At 34.6% G+C, this 14,461-nt stretch overlaps 1 protein-coding gene across 1 annotated transcript in view; it reads right to left on the bottom strand.

The window, feature by feature from the left end:
- LOC149791589 (xanthine dehydrogenase/oxidase-like) overlaps positions 1-14,461 on the bottom strand; it is a 123,789-nt gene that overhangs the window by 14,052 nt on the left and 95,276 nt on the right. The window contains exons 28-30 of the mRNA XM_089970142.1: positions 9,382-9,456; positions 5,288-5,340; positions 3,762-3,879 (exon numbers count right to left, since the gene is read on the bottom strand). Coding sequence (XP_089826268.1) covers positions 3,762-3,879; positions 5,288-5,340; positions 9,382-9,456 — 246 coding nt within the window. The remainder of the gene's footprint in view (positions 1-3,761; positions 3,880-5,287; positions 5,341-9,381; positions 9,457-14,461) is intronic.

Here is a 14,461-nt window from a genome sequence, read left to right as displayed (position 1 = left end):
CCATATACATACATAAATACATACAAACTGCCTCATTACTGATCCTTGACTGGATTTTGTTATCTTTGTTATATTGTCCCAAGCAGAAAATCCAGAGATGTCGAATAAAGGCAACCAATGTTTTATATTTTCATCTCCTAATATAATTCCAGTATTATGATCGAAATTCATGAATGGGAAATAATATTGGGAGGAAGGTAAAATCTTTTTATCAATAAATCAATTCTTCCATAAAATATGGACAGGATACATGTTAACCATTTGATGCATATTCTAAATTTTCTTTCATAATTTAGATCTTTCTGGAAATTTTTTATTTTTGAACTGATATCTTTGTTTATTGTCAAGTTACGTATTTCTGCACATTCCTTTCTTCTGAAGTATAGTCCCTTATGTCACTGAAACAACCTTGAAAATGTGCTACACAGGCAGTATCAGCCACTTCAAAGTGAAAATCTGCAGACGAAAGCACAAAACAAAAACTTTTCAATATCCAAAATTATTGTTTTCATTCCAATGAATTACCTTCAGGAGTTTGATCAACTATGGTAATTTAGTGATCATTAGTAACACCACATCACAGTGATCATTAGTAACACCACATCATAGTGATCATTAGTAACACCAATGCATAGTGATCATTAGTAACACCAATGCATTGTGATCATTAGTAACACCACATCAAAGTGATCATTAGTAACACCACATCATAGTGATCATCAGTAACACCATATCATATAAATCATTAATAACACCAAAGCATAGTGAGCATTAGTAACACCAATGCATAGTGATCATTAGTATCACCACATCATAGTTATCATTAGTAACACCAATGCATAGTGATCATTACTAACACCACACCATAGTGATCATTAGTAACACCACATCAGTGATCATTAGTAACACCAATGCATAGTGATCACTAGTAACAACACATCATAGTGATCATTATTAACAACACATCATAGTGATCATTAGTAACACATCATAGTGATCATTAGTAACACCAACACATAGTGATCATATTAACCACATCATAGTGATCATTAGCAACATCACATCATAGTGATCATTAGTAACACCACATCATAGTGATCGTTAGTAACAACAAAGCATAGTGATAATTAGTAACATCAATGCATAGTGATCATTAGTAACACCAATGCACAGTAATCATTAGCAACACCACATCATAGTGATCATTAGTAACACCACAGCACAGTGATCATTAGTAATGCCAATGCATAGTGATCATTAGTCACACAACAGCATTGTGATCATTAGTAACACCAATGCATATTGATAATTAGCAACACCAATGCATAGTCATCATTAGTAACACCAATGCATAGTGATCATTAGTAACACCAATGTATAGTGGTCATAGTAACACCACATGATAGTGATCATTAGTAACACCACATCATAGTCATCATTAGTAACATTACAGCATAGTCATCATTAGTAACACCAATACATGGTGATCATTAGTAACATCACAGCATACTGATCATCAGTAACCCCACAGCATAGTGATCATTAGTAACACCAATGCATAGTGATCATTAGTAAAACCAATGCAAAGTGATCATTAGTAACATCACATCATAGTGATCATTAGTAACATCACAGCATAGTGATCATTAGTAACACCAGAGCATAGTGATCATTAGTAACACCAATGCATAGTGATCATTAGCAACACCACAGCATAGTGATCGTTAGTAACATCACAGCATAGTTCATAAAACTTCAGTTAATTTATCATCTTGCCAGCAACAATGAAGTTGCATCCCTAATAATGTTGCTGTTGTTGTTGTTGCAGGGTTTAATGCCATTTTTCAGCACACGATAGACTATACATGGCGGCCAGTATTAATGGTGGAGGAAGAACCCGAGAAAACCCCAGAAATAACCACAGACCCATGAGATGCTACTGGCAAGCTTTCTCACATACCCACATTAGCCGAATCAGAGACTCGAAACCCACACAGACAGAGGTGAGATGGCAGTGATCCTTAATGGAAAGCGCTTTAGACCACTCGGCCACCCCCTAATAATGCATGAGTAAACAACCTCTGTGACCTTGACCCATTTCCTTTTATGATAAATCTGATAATACAGACATATATGGAAATATAAGACATACCATATATATACTCACTTATAAATCAAGACCAACTGCAATCAACAATGTAACTCGTTCACATAATGTGCTGGCAGATCAAGTTCTATGTTGTTTGTATTATTGATTACTCCTAACAGACTGCACAGACCCTGATCTGCTGGCACATGATGCAATGGCAGATCTGGATCTGTGCAGTTTGCAGCTGGATTTAACCTCTAAGTGAAAAAATATGTTAGTCTCTTCATAAAGTACTTACCAATTTTACGCACCCATACCCCCTTAAATAATTCACCATGTTATCTTGGCCCTTTGATGCATGGATTCAACATCTCCAAGAATATGCTATATACACTTACAAATCTGGTCTGATGTGTAATAACTATCCACAGAAACATGATGTAAGATTTTTTCTTCTGAACAATATACAAGAAACTGTCCAGTGTGGCATTGACCTTTCACATTTGGACCTCCACACCAGTAGCGATAGTTACATCCCACGGTAAAAATCTTAACTTTATCTAAATATGAATTCATTCATTGAACTAATGGTACTGCATTATGGATATCTATATTTTTGGTACCTCTTGGTGCATGACTGTATCAATATTGTGTGTGATTTTGGTTCATGACTAGAAATTATAATGATCATCTATAAATAGCTAATTTTTGTACATGCATATAAAATTCTATTTTAAGATATTGCTGGCATAGACTGCATAGAATCTATAAAGAGGTGTTTACAATCATTAATAATAATATTAATAATAAAACCTGTTGACAAGTTTGGGGTAATTCCTCATTGGCTGGTGATGAATTAAGTTATTTTTTAATTGCATGGATTACACCAAGTCGATTCTTTTACAATGTGGGATATTTGCAAAATGTCACATAGCTAGTAGAAGAAAAATGCATTATCACCCCTTATGCTTGTATACAAGTACGTGGATCTGGACAATTTTTCATTGTCATTTCTTATATTCTTGTTGTAACATCAGTTTGCAGATGTATTTAATGTTGTGTTTATATATTATTGGAGAGGAAACGTTTGTTTTGCTCATTCACTGAAACAACAAAGTGCTCATTGGACCAACATATTATTTTGTGTCCAGTCGGAATTATTCAAAGGAGTTGTCAGCAATGCCATTTTGATACATCAGGACTGTTGGCAGACCAGTACATTCAAGGATCTAATATTCATTCAGAACATGCAATTTTTTCAGACTTGAATATACCATATTCGGATTATTTTGGACTCAATTCATAATACTGTAAGTCTCTCTTAAATTTTCATTTTATAACTTTGATAATTATATTAATTGTTAAGTTTTACAAACCTTTTTGTTTCATTCTGTTACTCAGTTTATGACAAAGAGTCATAACAACTGCATATCCAAAACCTTTTACTATGTACCAACTACCCAATATTTAAACATGTGCCCCTATGACCTTGACCTTTCAGTTCCTTGGCTGTCCACCTCTAGAAATATATTGCCTCATCCCATTGCACTTGTGGACCAAGTTAGATGACCATCTTCTGATAAAAACATGAAACTGCATGGACATGGTGACCACTATATCTTGCCTACTGAAACACTCATCACAGGTGAGGTACAAAGAAAGTGCTGTATACCTGAGTTTCTCCAGTAAGACAGTCCAATTCTACTTCAGAACATGCTGCCCCAAATACAAAGTACCTCCCAATATGACCCCGTTTCTTCTCAAAATCAAAACTCTCTCCCACTTTTGGGCTAAAATTAAAGAGATAAAGTTGACATTACTATTCAGATTACCTCTCTTTTCTTCCTTCAAACATATACATGCAACAATTCTAATTGACCTGTTCATTGCATATTTTGACAAAAAGAGTGGATTGAACAATAGACAGTGTTTTCAAACTTTCTGACCCTAGTATATGATGCAAAATATTTGACTGACAGAATACTTCACCAATCTGAAAGATTTTTTTTATATAAAGATACAAAAAGATTAAAAAGTACCATAAATACTCGCTTATAGGTTGGGAAGGTCCAACTGTAAACAACACAGACCCTGATGTGATGTCACATGATGTGCCAGCAAATCTGGGTATTTGTTGTTTGTTTTATTCATTACTCATAACAAACTGCATAGATCCTAGTCTGCTGGTGCAGGACGAGATGGCAGTTTCCAGCTGGACTTGACTTATTAGTGAGTATATATGGTATTTACTATCAGATGTATAAGAAAGCTTTATTTATGTATCATTTGTGCTGAAATTAATGAAAGTATTATGAAGTGTAAGCTGTGTTGAAAATGATTATTCATCTGTACAGCATGAAGTGTAAGTAAACTGCACTGAAAATAATTATTTAACAGTACAGCATGAAGTGTAAGTAAGCTGTGTTGAAAATGATTATTCAACTGTACAGCATGAAGTGTAAGTAAACTGCACTGAAAATGATTATTTAACAGTACAGCAAGAAGTGTAAGTAAGCTGTGCTGAAAATGATTATTTAATAGTACATCATGAAGTGTAAGTAATCTGTGTTGAAAATGATTATTTAATAGTACATCATGAAGTGTAAGTAATCTGTGTTGAAAATGATTTAACAGTACAGCAAGAAGTGTAAGTAAACTGTGTTGAAAATAATTATTCAACTGTACAGCATGAAGTGTAAGTAAACTGCACTGAAAATGATGATTTAACAGTACAGCAAGAAGTATAAGTAATCTGTGTTGAAAATGATTATTTAACAGTACATCATGAAGTGTAAGTAAACTGTGTTGAAAATGATTATTTAACAGTACAGCATTAAGTGTAAGTAAACTGTGTTGAAAATGATTATTTAATAGTACAGAATGGAGTGTAAGTAAACCATGTTGAAAATGATTATTTAATAGTACAGCATGAAGTGTAAGTAAACTGTGTTGAAAATGATTATTTAACAGTACAGCATTAAGTGTGAGTAAACTGTGTTTAAAATGATTATTTAACAGTACAGAATGGAGTGTAAGTAAACCATGTTGAAAATGATTATTTAACAGTACAGCATGGAGTGTAAGTTGTTATTGTTGTTACAGGGTTTAAGGCCACTGCACTAAAAGCAGTATAATGAATATGCACTAAAAGCAGTATAATGAATATGCACTAAAAGCAGTATAATGAATAAAAAATACCTGCTGAATCCTGTTGCTGATAACTGCACCCTATCAAAATATGCAGCACTGACCTGAAATAGACAAAGAGTTCATTACACTCTCAGAGCCAACAGAAGTGAGTATTTTTTATTGTAGTTTATATGCCAGCTATTCATATGAAAACTGCAATACTTTGTCTGCAAAAGTATTTTTTCTGCCACCTATTCTTACATTTTGCTGTCTGTTCAAAATCTATGAGAAGAAAATGGGAAATATCAGTAAATCAACAATGTAATTAAGTGTCGTTTAAATCCAAAGTGTAGCATAAACCATGATAAACTGAATACATTAATTCAGTACTGAATTCAAACATATTATAGTAAGAGAAAAGTTTACAATTCTTGAAAACAGTCATGACAATTTTTTTACAGAATTTTTGAGAACAGTCATGACAATATTCAAAACATTTATTAAACATTAGAAAGTGTCCATTTTGTTAAGTGAACTTCTTTTATGCATCTAAGTTTCATGATTGGAACATAAACATCAGCTAATAAATGAACTTTTGACACAATTTTGGGTGTTTGTGATAATGTGGCTTTTAAAACAATTCAGTTATATTATTACGAAGTCTGCAGTCTGGCAGTTTATAGGGATGTCTAGCACTTGGGCATCATGCCACAGACATGTAGAATTAGGTTCCACCCAGTCACATTATCCTGACACCAGGTCAACCAGTCCTAACACTAATCTCTCAATGCCGAGTGCCAAGAGAGGCAGCTGTTAGTACCATTTCTACAAGTATGACTCAGCCATGGCTTGAACCCGTGACCTCCTGCATCCAAGGTGGATGCTCTAACCACTTAAGCTACTGGAGTGGTCAAATAACACAATTTTGACAAAGTCACAGAAGCACCAAATATAGGTCACAGAGACTACTTTTTGTAAGAAAGATGTAGAACTTATCAAATACATTAACTCACCAAGTTTTATGGTTCTACAAAGGATATTATGCCCATTACATTTCAAGAAATCATGTCAACAGCAAAAGACAAAAAAGATGAAATATAGGTCACAATAAGCTTCTTTTGTTGTAAGGGTGTGGTTGTAACAGATGAATACCACAGAACATTTCATAATTCTACAATGAACAGTGCCTCAGAAATGAATGCTGCAAACAAAATTTAACCCAAGTCAGTATGACCCACTTCTGCAAAGAAGGAGTAGTGCTCATCAATATTCATCTTCTTACAAAGTTTCATATTTCTAGATCAGATAGTTGTTCTTGTTGTTGTTGTTGTGAGGTTTAATGCCATTTTTCAGCACACGATAGGCTATGCATGACGGCCAGTATTAATGGTGGAGGAAGAACCCGGGAAAACCCCAGGAAGAACCACCGACCCACGAGAAGCTACTGGCAAGCTTTCTCACATACCCACCTTAGCCGAATCCTAGACTCAAACCCATGCAGACAGAGGTGAGATGGCAGTGATCCGTAATGGAGAGCGCTTTAGACCACGCGGCCACTCGGGGCCCCTAGATCAGATAGTACTACACAGCATGTTTCTAGATCAGATAGTACTACACAGCATGTTTCTAGATCAGATAGTACTACACAGCATGTTTCTAGATCAGATAGTACTACACAGCAAGTTTCGAGATCAGATAGTATTACACAGCATGTTTCTAGATCAGATAGTACTACACAGCATGTTTCTACATCAGATAGTACTACACAGCATGTTTCGAGATCAGATAGTATTACACAGCATGTTTCTAGATCAGATAGTACTACACAGCATGTTTCGAGATAAGATAGTATTACACAACATGTTTCTAGATAAGATAGTATTACACTGCATGTTTCTAGATCAGATAGTACTACACAGCATGTTTCTAGATCAGATAGTACTACACAGCATGTTTCTAGATCAGATAGTATTACACAGCATGTTTCTAGATCAGATAGTACTATACAGCATGTTTCGAGATCAGATAGTATTACACAGCATGTTTCTAGATCAGATAGTACTACACAGCATGTTTCTAGATCAGATAGTACTACACAGCATGTTTCTAGATCAGATAGTATTACACAGCAGGTTTCTAGATCAGATAGTACTATGCAGCATGTTTCGAGATCAGATAGTACTACACAGCATGTTTCTAGATCAGATAGTACTACACAGCATGTTTCTAGATCAGATAGTACTACACTGCATGTTTCTATATCAGATAGTACTACACAGTATGTTTCTAGATAAGATAGTATTACACAGCATGTTTCTAGATCAGATAGTACTACACAGCATGTTTCTAGATCAGATAGTATTACACAGCATGTTTTTAGATCAGATAGTATTACACAGCATGTTTCTAGATCAGACAGTACTACACAGCATGTTTCTAGATCAGATAGTATTTACACAGCATGTTTCTAGATCAGATAGTATTACACAACATGTTTCTAGATCAGATAATATTTACACAGTATGTTTCTAGATCAGATAGTATTACACAGCATGTTTCTAGATCAGATAGTATTTACACAGCATGTTTCTAGATAAGAGAGTATTACACAGCAGGTTTCTAGATCAGATAGTACTACACAGTATGTTTCTAGATCAGATAGTATTACACAGCATGTTTCTAGATCAGATAGTATTACACAGCAGGTTTCTAGATCAGATAGTATTACACAGCATGTTTCTAGATCAGATAGTATTACACAGCATGCCAAAAGCCTCCACATCTGATCTAACCATGTAAATTAAAAGCTCCTGCATCAGACGTTAAGAGATAATGTCTAGTATGGTGCTATTAAGTGTACTGATTGCACAGAAAACTGGAAATAAAAATTATGATTTTGGCAAGTATTCCATGCCACTGAATTATTATTATATCAGAAAAGTATGTACACATCAACATGGCTTGAATCAGTGTCAAATGTATCACTGTAAAATTGGCTGTTCAGAAGGAGGGGATCACACCTGAATCACACCAGTTCTATTTCTTACAAAATGAAAAAAAATAGTCATCTCATTTTCCAAACCATACAGGCTGTTTTGGCTGAAATAAAGATTATTGGGTAAATTGTCATTATTTCTTAAATGAGCAACAGTTCTCTGATGGGCAAAAACACAGAAAACATCTCAGATATGATCCAACCAAAACAACATTGAAAGCAAGTGGTATGTATACTTTGCACTGAAAAGAAAAAAGCAACAATTTTTTTATATATCCAGATGGAATTATTCCCTTTGATGAGTTACAAAGATAACAAAACCAGTCAGGGACCGTAGATGACTAGCCCACCCCAGGATACAGGAAGGCATGCCTCCACTTCTGAGAGGCAGTACTTTCTTTCATTTGAATTTTGTCAGATTTGAAGGCAATCATCAATGGGATACTTATCATATTGATCCCAGTTCTATCAAGGGCCAAGTGAGTTTCTACAAAAGTGCATCAGAGCTTCTAACAAGTTCTTTCACAGCCACAGCAATAAGAAATGATGCTAACAACAACAAAAATTGAAAATGGATGATCTGGTTTTAAAATGCCAACAAGTCTAGCATCTGTTACAACCAACCACTTGATTTCCAAGTGAGAATAAAAGAACACCTCGATGATATGTGTAATAACGAGACTCCAATGTCTTAACACTTTAACCATCCTGACCACAACATAAATCATGTTCAGCATCAAAGAAAAGAAATCATCCAATCTGATCCAGAGCTCTCTAGTGGCAATATTAATTACAAAGATAGTGAACTTTATTGTATACACATACACTACACCTGGTAAGGATTAACAGCTCTATTCCTGGTCTTGAAGCATTAATAACATTATTAAGAGAGAGAGAGAGAGAGAGAGAGAGAGAGAGAATGCACATCAAATAAAGAAAGCTCACTAGAAAAATGATGGGAGCTAAAACTTCAAGCTGGTATATACATGATAGGGAGATACTGTTTATGATATTATCAGTGAGCTTTCATGAAATTTAATCCAAAAATGTACAGCATATTATGTTAAATATAGTACCTACCTTCTCTCCATATAAAATATTATGTTAAATATGGTACCTACCTTCTCTCCATATAAAATATACTTATATTTTGACAAAGATTACTAACCCTGTCTTCCCACTTTGAAGATGGTGCATTCTGTTTATATGGCTCTAGTCTCCTCATTAGTGTATTGCAAGCATCCTACAACAAAAAGTTTGATTCATAAACAAATTTTAAATTATTTTTTTCATATAAGAGTGTTCTGAATGGTGTAAATTATAATCTTCAAGCAAATTAAATTTGAAAATGTTCAACATACACAAAATATGTAAGGTTTCATGATCAGCTCATTAGCTTTTTGCTTATCATCAAATTATTTTTATGTTAAGATAATAAATTAAAAACTGTCATAACCACTAAATTCAAAAACAAAACTTTCCCTGTAAAATATGTTTCTTCAAGAATACTTACCCAATCATAATACCATAGGTGAAATTCTACTACCATGCAAAGCCAGCACTCCCAGAAACCACTTTTAGATAAAGGGAGCTAAAAGTTGTATGGTGGTTGGACAGAGTGATCTCCCCTTACGTATAAGGCTGGGCAGCGAAACCAACGAACTTGTTAGTTACTACTTCTGCTCATGCCAAGAAGAAAACTTTTGTATCACTAAATTTGAAAAACCTTGTTTATGCTCCTCAAGCATTTCATAGCAATTATTGACAAATACCCTCCATTATATAAACAAAACGAATTATTAAACAAAAAGCAATTCTGGCAAGTGCTTCTCTACTTTTACTTACCTAATTAAAATTTACCTTTTCAAAGTGCCTATAAAATTTGGTTTAAATCCAAAAATATTATGGGAGTCACTATGCAGAAATGAAATCAAGGCTTATAACATCACTGAATGATGCTGGCAATTTAATTCAGCCAAGGTTTCATGAAATTCAATCAGCACAACACATCTGGTTGAAATTCGAGAATAATTAAGGAAGCTACTGTGCAGAAATAACAGCTGGTTGGTCTGACAATCAGGGGCTATAACTCTGCTAAACAAAGATGCACTATACTGACAACTATACTCAGCCCGGTGTGATCAATACCACACAGCATGCCCAATTTGTTGGAAATCAAGTAAATAATCAATGGTATTATTGTGCAACAAAAAAGTCGGTGGATCTAACAATCAGTGGACATGACTCTGGTAAACAATGGAGCAGAAGACTGACAATTGAATTAAGCCATGTTCTCATTATTATCAAGCATTATACAAAGCCTAATTATAATTAATGGAGTTAATGAGCAGAAACAAGAGCGGGTGAGTCCAATAATCTGGGACTATGACAGTGCTCAACGATGATGCAGAACACTGACAACTAAACTCACTGAAGTTCTCATCATTATCTAGCTGGCCAAAAAATTTATTTATATGTTACGAATAACATAAATAGCTTCTCGTTGGTCGGTGGTTCTTCCCTGGATTTTCCAGGGTTCTTCCTCCACCAGTTATACTGGCCGCCATGTATAGCCTATCTTGTGCTGAAAAATGGTGTTAAACCCGAGAACAACAACAACGAATAACAAGTCATCAATATGATGGCGTCCTACAGTTTAGTATTTTGCATAGGGTTAGATTTTTAAAGAAAAAGCATTTCCCAGTGTGTCCTCACTGTTTATACTGGCTAATTAATAAAGAACTTGCATATCTTAGGCATTTTTCAAAGAACCTTTAATTCCCTTTATTTTGGTGTATGATTGATGGGTGTAATATGGGTTATAGAGTATACAGCTTGGCCTTATTCCAGATGTGCATCTTTCAAAAAAAAACTGCCGGCTCCACTTGGTCATTTTCACTTCCTGGACTTCAGAAGTAAATTGTAAAAAAAAGGAGACAATATATTTTTTTTACATTTTATATATGTAGTAATTAATTCATCCATTGCACTTTCAGAATCCAGTATTATCTAGTTAGGCAAATTCATTTTCCCTAATTTAATAGGTGCTAAAGATAATGTATTTTAGACTAATTCAGGGTGATTCTTTTAGAACAAGGGGGCAGTCATTTGAGTTTACAGTGTGCTTAGATCATGTACAATTTCCATTAGTACAATATCCAAAGAAATGACAGCCACATTACATCAAAGTAGCATAGAGGTATGCCAACATTCTTTTCAATGTGCATGTTTCAAATGCAAACAACTTCACCTTACATGCACATCTCTCTCAAAAGTACATAATCACTGGTAAGCGCCCCCTTAATGAGCACATAGGTATTATTACTTATGATTTAAGTTTCATTGTATGGCTGAAAAATTTAAGTTGCAAGCATCAAAACAGTCCTTTTGAATAATTATCCTATATTTCCCCCCCAAAGAACAATATATATTATTGTCAGAGTCTCACACAAGCCCAGTCCCACTCCCCTTATGATGAAAAGTTAGCTGTTTTAAAAATGCACATTATATTTTGTCAACATAGCAACCAATGTTATGCTGAAGAAAAAGAACAAGAAACTTGCCAGAATTATTCCTGAGATGTCAGCAAGAAATTTAACAGTTTTAAAAGGGATGGAACAGATGTGGTTCATAAAGGTCAAAATTTAAAATATTTGCTTATTGTTTAATATCAAAGAAAGTGAATTTGCTTGGCCATCATTTATTTTTTAATTTCATTGCAAATAAATGAAGAGAAATATTTTCACTATATATTTCTTTTACTTAATGTAACAGTTTTAAATTTAAGTTGACTTCATGCCTATATTCTAAGACTTCTAATCTGCCCAATATTAAGGTCACTACTCACACAATACTGCCTCAAGGTACATTATAATATTAATAATAATAATGAGGACTTTGTATAGCGCCTAATCTTTAGAAGCTCTAAGCGCTTTACAACATTAGACAACACCTATAAGATAAAAAGCATATAATAATATTATTTCAAAAACAATCACCATGAAATTAGAAAAACATTAAAAAATAAAATACATGCTGAGAATATTTCAGGTTGGAAACATTATTAGGTCTTTAAGTTTGTTCTTGCAGTCGAAATAAGTGAGTTTTGAGAGCCCTCTTGAATGTGATCACTGTGTCTTTGTGTCTAAGTTCAGTGGGCAATTCATTCCACGTTGCTGGGTCCTGGTATGCAAAAGAACGCTGTCCATATGACTTTGTTTTCATAGTGGGAATAATAAGTATACGATTGTCAGAAGAGGAGCGTAAGTATCTTGCTGGTGTGTACACTTGGGTGAGATCGGATAGGTATGTTGGACCAGAGTCCGACAGTGAAACGTAGCACAGAGAACAAATTTTGTGTTTGATTCTGGATCGAATGGATAGCCAGTGTAGGGTACAGAGCAGCGAGGAGGTGTACTCTGATCGTGGTACTCTAAGTATGATCCAAGCAGCTGTGCCTTGAACCCCTTTAAGTCCCTGAAGCAGACACCGAGATGAACCAGACAGAACCGAGCTACAACAGTCCAGTCCCGAAAGCACAAATGAACACACAAGTGCTCCAGTGGCACCAACTGAAAGACATTTGCGAACTGAGCTGATGCGTCCCAGCCCAAGACATGCAGCCCCGCACATGCCCATGACACACTATTATATTATGTAAGCAAGAGCAAAATAAGCAATGTACAATTTTGTTCAGAACATCATACACAATGATATGAAATAGAGAAAAATAATTGCATACATTTTCATATTTGTATTAAAGTGGCACTCTACAGTTTGTAATTTGCATAGGGTTAAAATTTTAAAGAGAAAGAATTTTCTTGGGTGATCTCTCTATACTGGCTAATTAAAAATGACCTTGTATATCTTAGGTACTGTTCAAAGAACTTTTATTTCCCTTTATTTTGATGTATGACTGATGGGTGTAAAATGGGTTATAGAGTATACAGCTTGGCCTTACTCCAGATGTGCATCTTTCAAAATGGTGTTGGCACCACTTGGTCATTTTCACTTCCTGGACTTAGAAGGTAAATTGTAAAAAAAAGAGCTGATAACTTGTTTTTACATTTTATATAAATAGTACTTCATCCATTGCACTTTCAGAAGCCGGTATTGTCTTGTTGGGCAAATTCATTTTCCCTATTTTAATAGGTGCTAAAGATAATGTACTTTAGACTAATTCAGGGTGATTCTTTTAAAACAAGGGGGCAGTCATTTTAGTTAGCAGTGTGCTTAGATCATGTACAATTTCCAAAAGTACAATATCCAAGAAATGTCAGCCACATTACATCAAAGTAGCATAGAAGTATGCCAACATTCTCTCCACTGTGCAAGTTTCAAATGCAAACAACTTCACCTTACATACATCACCCTCTCAAAAGTACATAATAACTAGTGAGCGCCCCCTTAATGATATCACTTAAAGTTCGGATTAATTAACATTTGAAATATTACTTAGTCATACAAGGCAAATGCATCAGATCTTGATGACATCACAGGACAGCATGTAACCTTAGCAACACCAGACTGAATTTTTGACTAAACCAACACAACCATCAACAGATTTCTTCTTAAAAATTCATGTGTTTTGTCAAGTGACTGAGAAAATCTTACATTTGTGCTCATGTTCAATAAAAGGCTTCCAAAAGATAAAATTTATTCGGCCAATTTTATAAATCTAATTCAATATGAATACTTGTGTATAATCCTTAACATCTACAATGCTTCTCTTTCGTTGCATATAGCATTTCCTCTTAGGCTGAAGTATCTGTATCATTCAAGGTAGATATATAGATTTATACATGAAGAATGACTTCAATATAAAAATATGTCTGATTACAGAGAAGAACATTGACATATGTTAATTCATTCGAATGTAATGATGTAAAATTATATATAATTATGCAAATTATATATTTTATAATTGAATGCACATAAGAAAATACACAAAATAAGATTCAATTTTGCTAGCATTAAAATGTCAGGTCATAAAAAATATACAGTGTGGTATACTGTGTGTGTGTGTGTGTGTGATTTGGATTTTTAATGTAGCTTTAGCAATTTTTCAGTCATATCGCTACGATGTCTGCAGTGTGGCAGTTTATAGTAATGTCTAGCATTGGAGCATCATGCCGCAGACATGTAGCATGATGTCCCACCCAGTCACATGATCCTGACACCAGGCTGACCAGTCCTAACACTAACCTCTTAATGCTGAGCACCAAACAAGGCAGCTGTTAGTATCATTT

Source organism: Sinohyriopsis cumingii, chromosome 9 (assembly GCF_028554795.1).
Source record: "Sinohyriopsis cumingii isolate HCF-2022 chromosome 9, ASM2855479v2, whole genome shotgun sequence".
Taxonomy (NCBI): domain Eukaryota; kingdom Metazoa; phylum Mollusca; class Bivalvia; order Unionida; family Unionidae; genus Sinohyriopsis; species Sinohyriopsis cumingii.
Note: the sequence above shows the minus strand (reverse complement) of the source record. Positions and strands in the feature narration are given on the sequence as shown.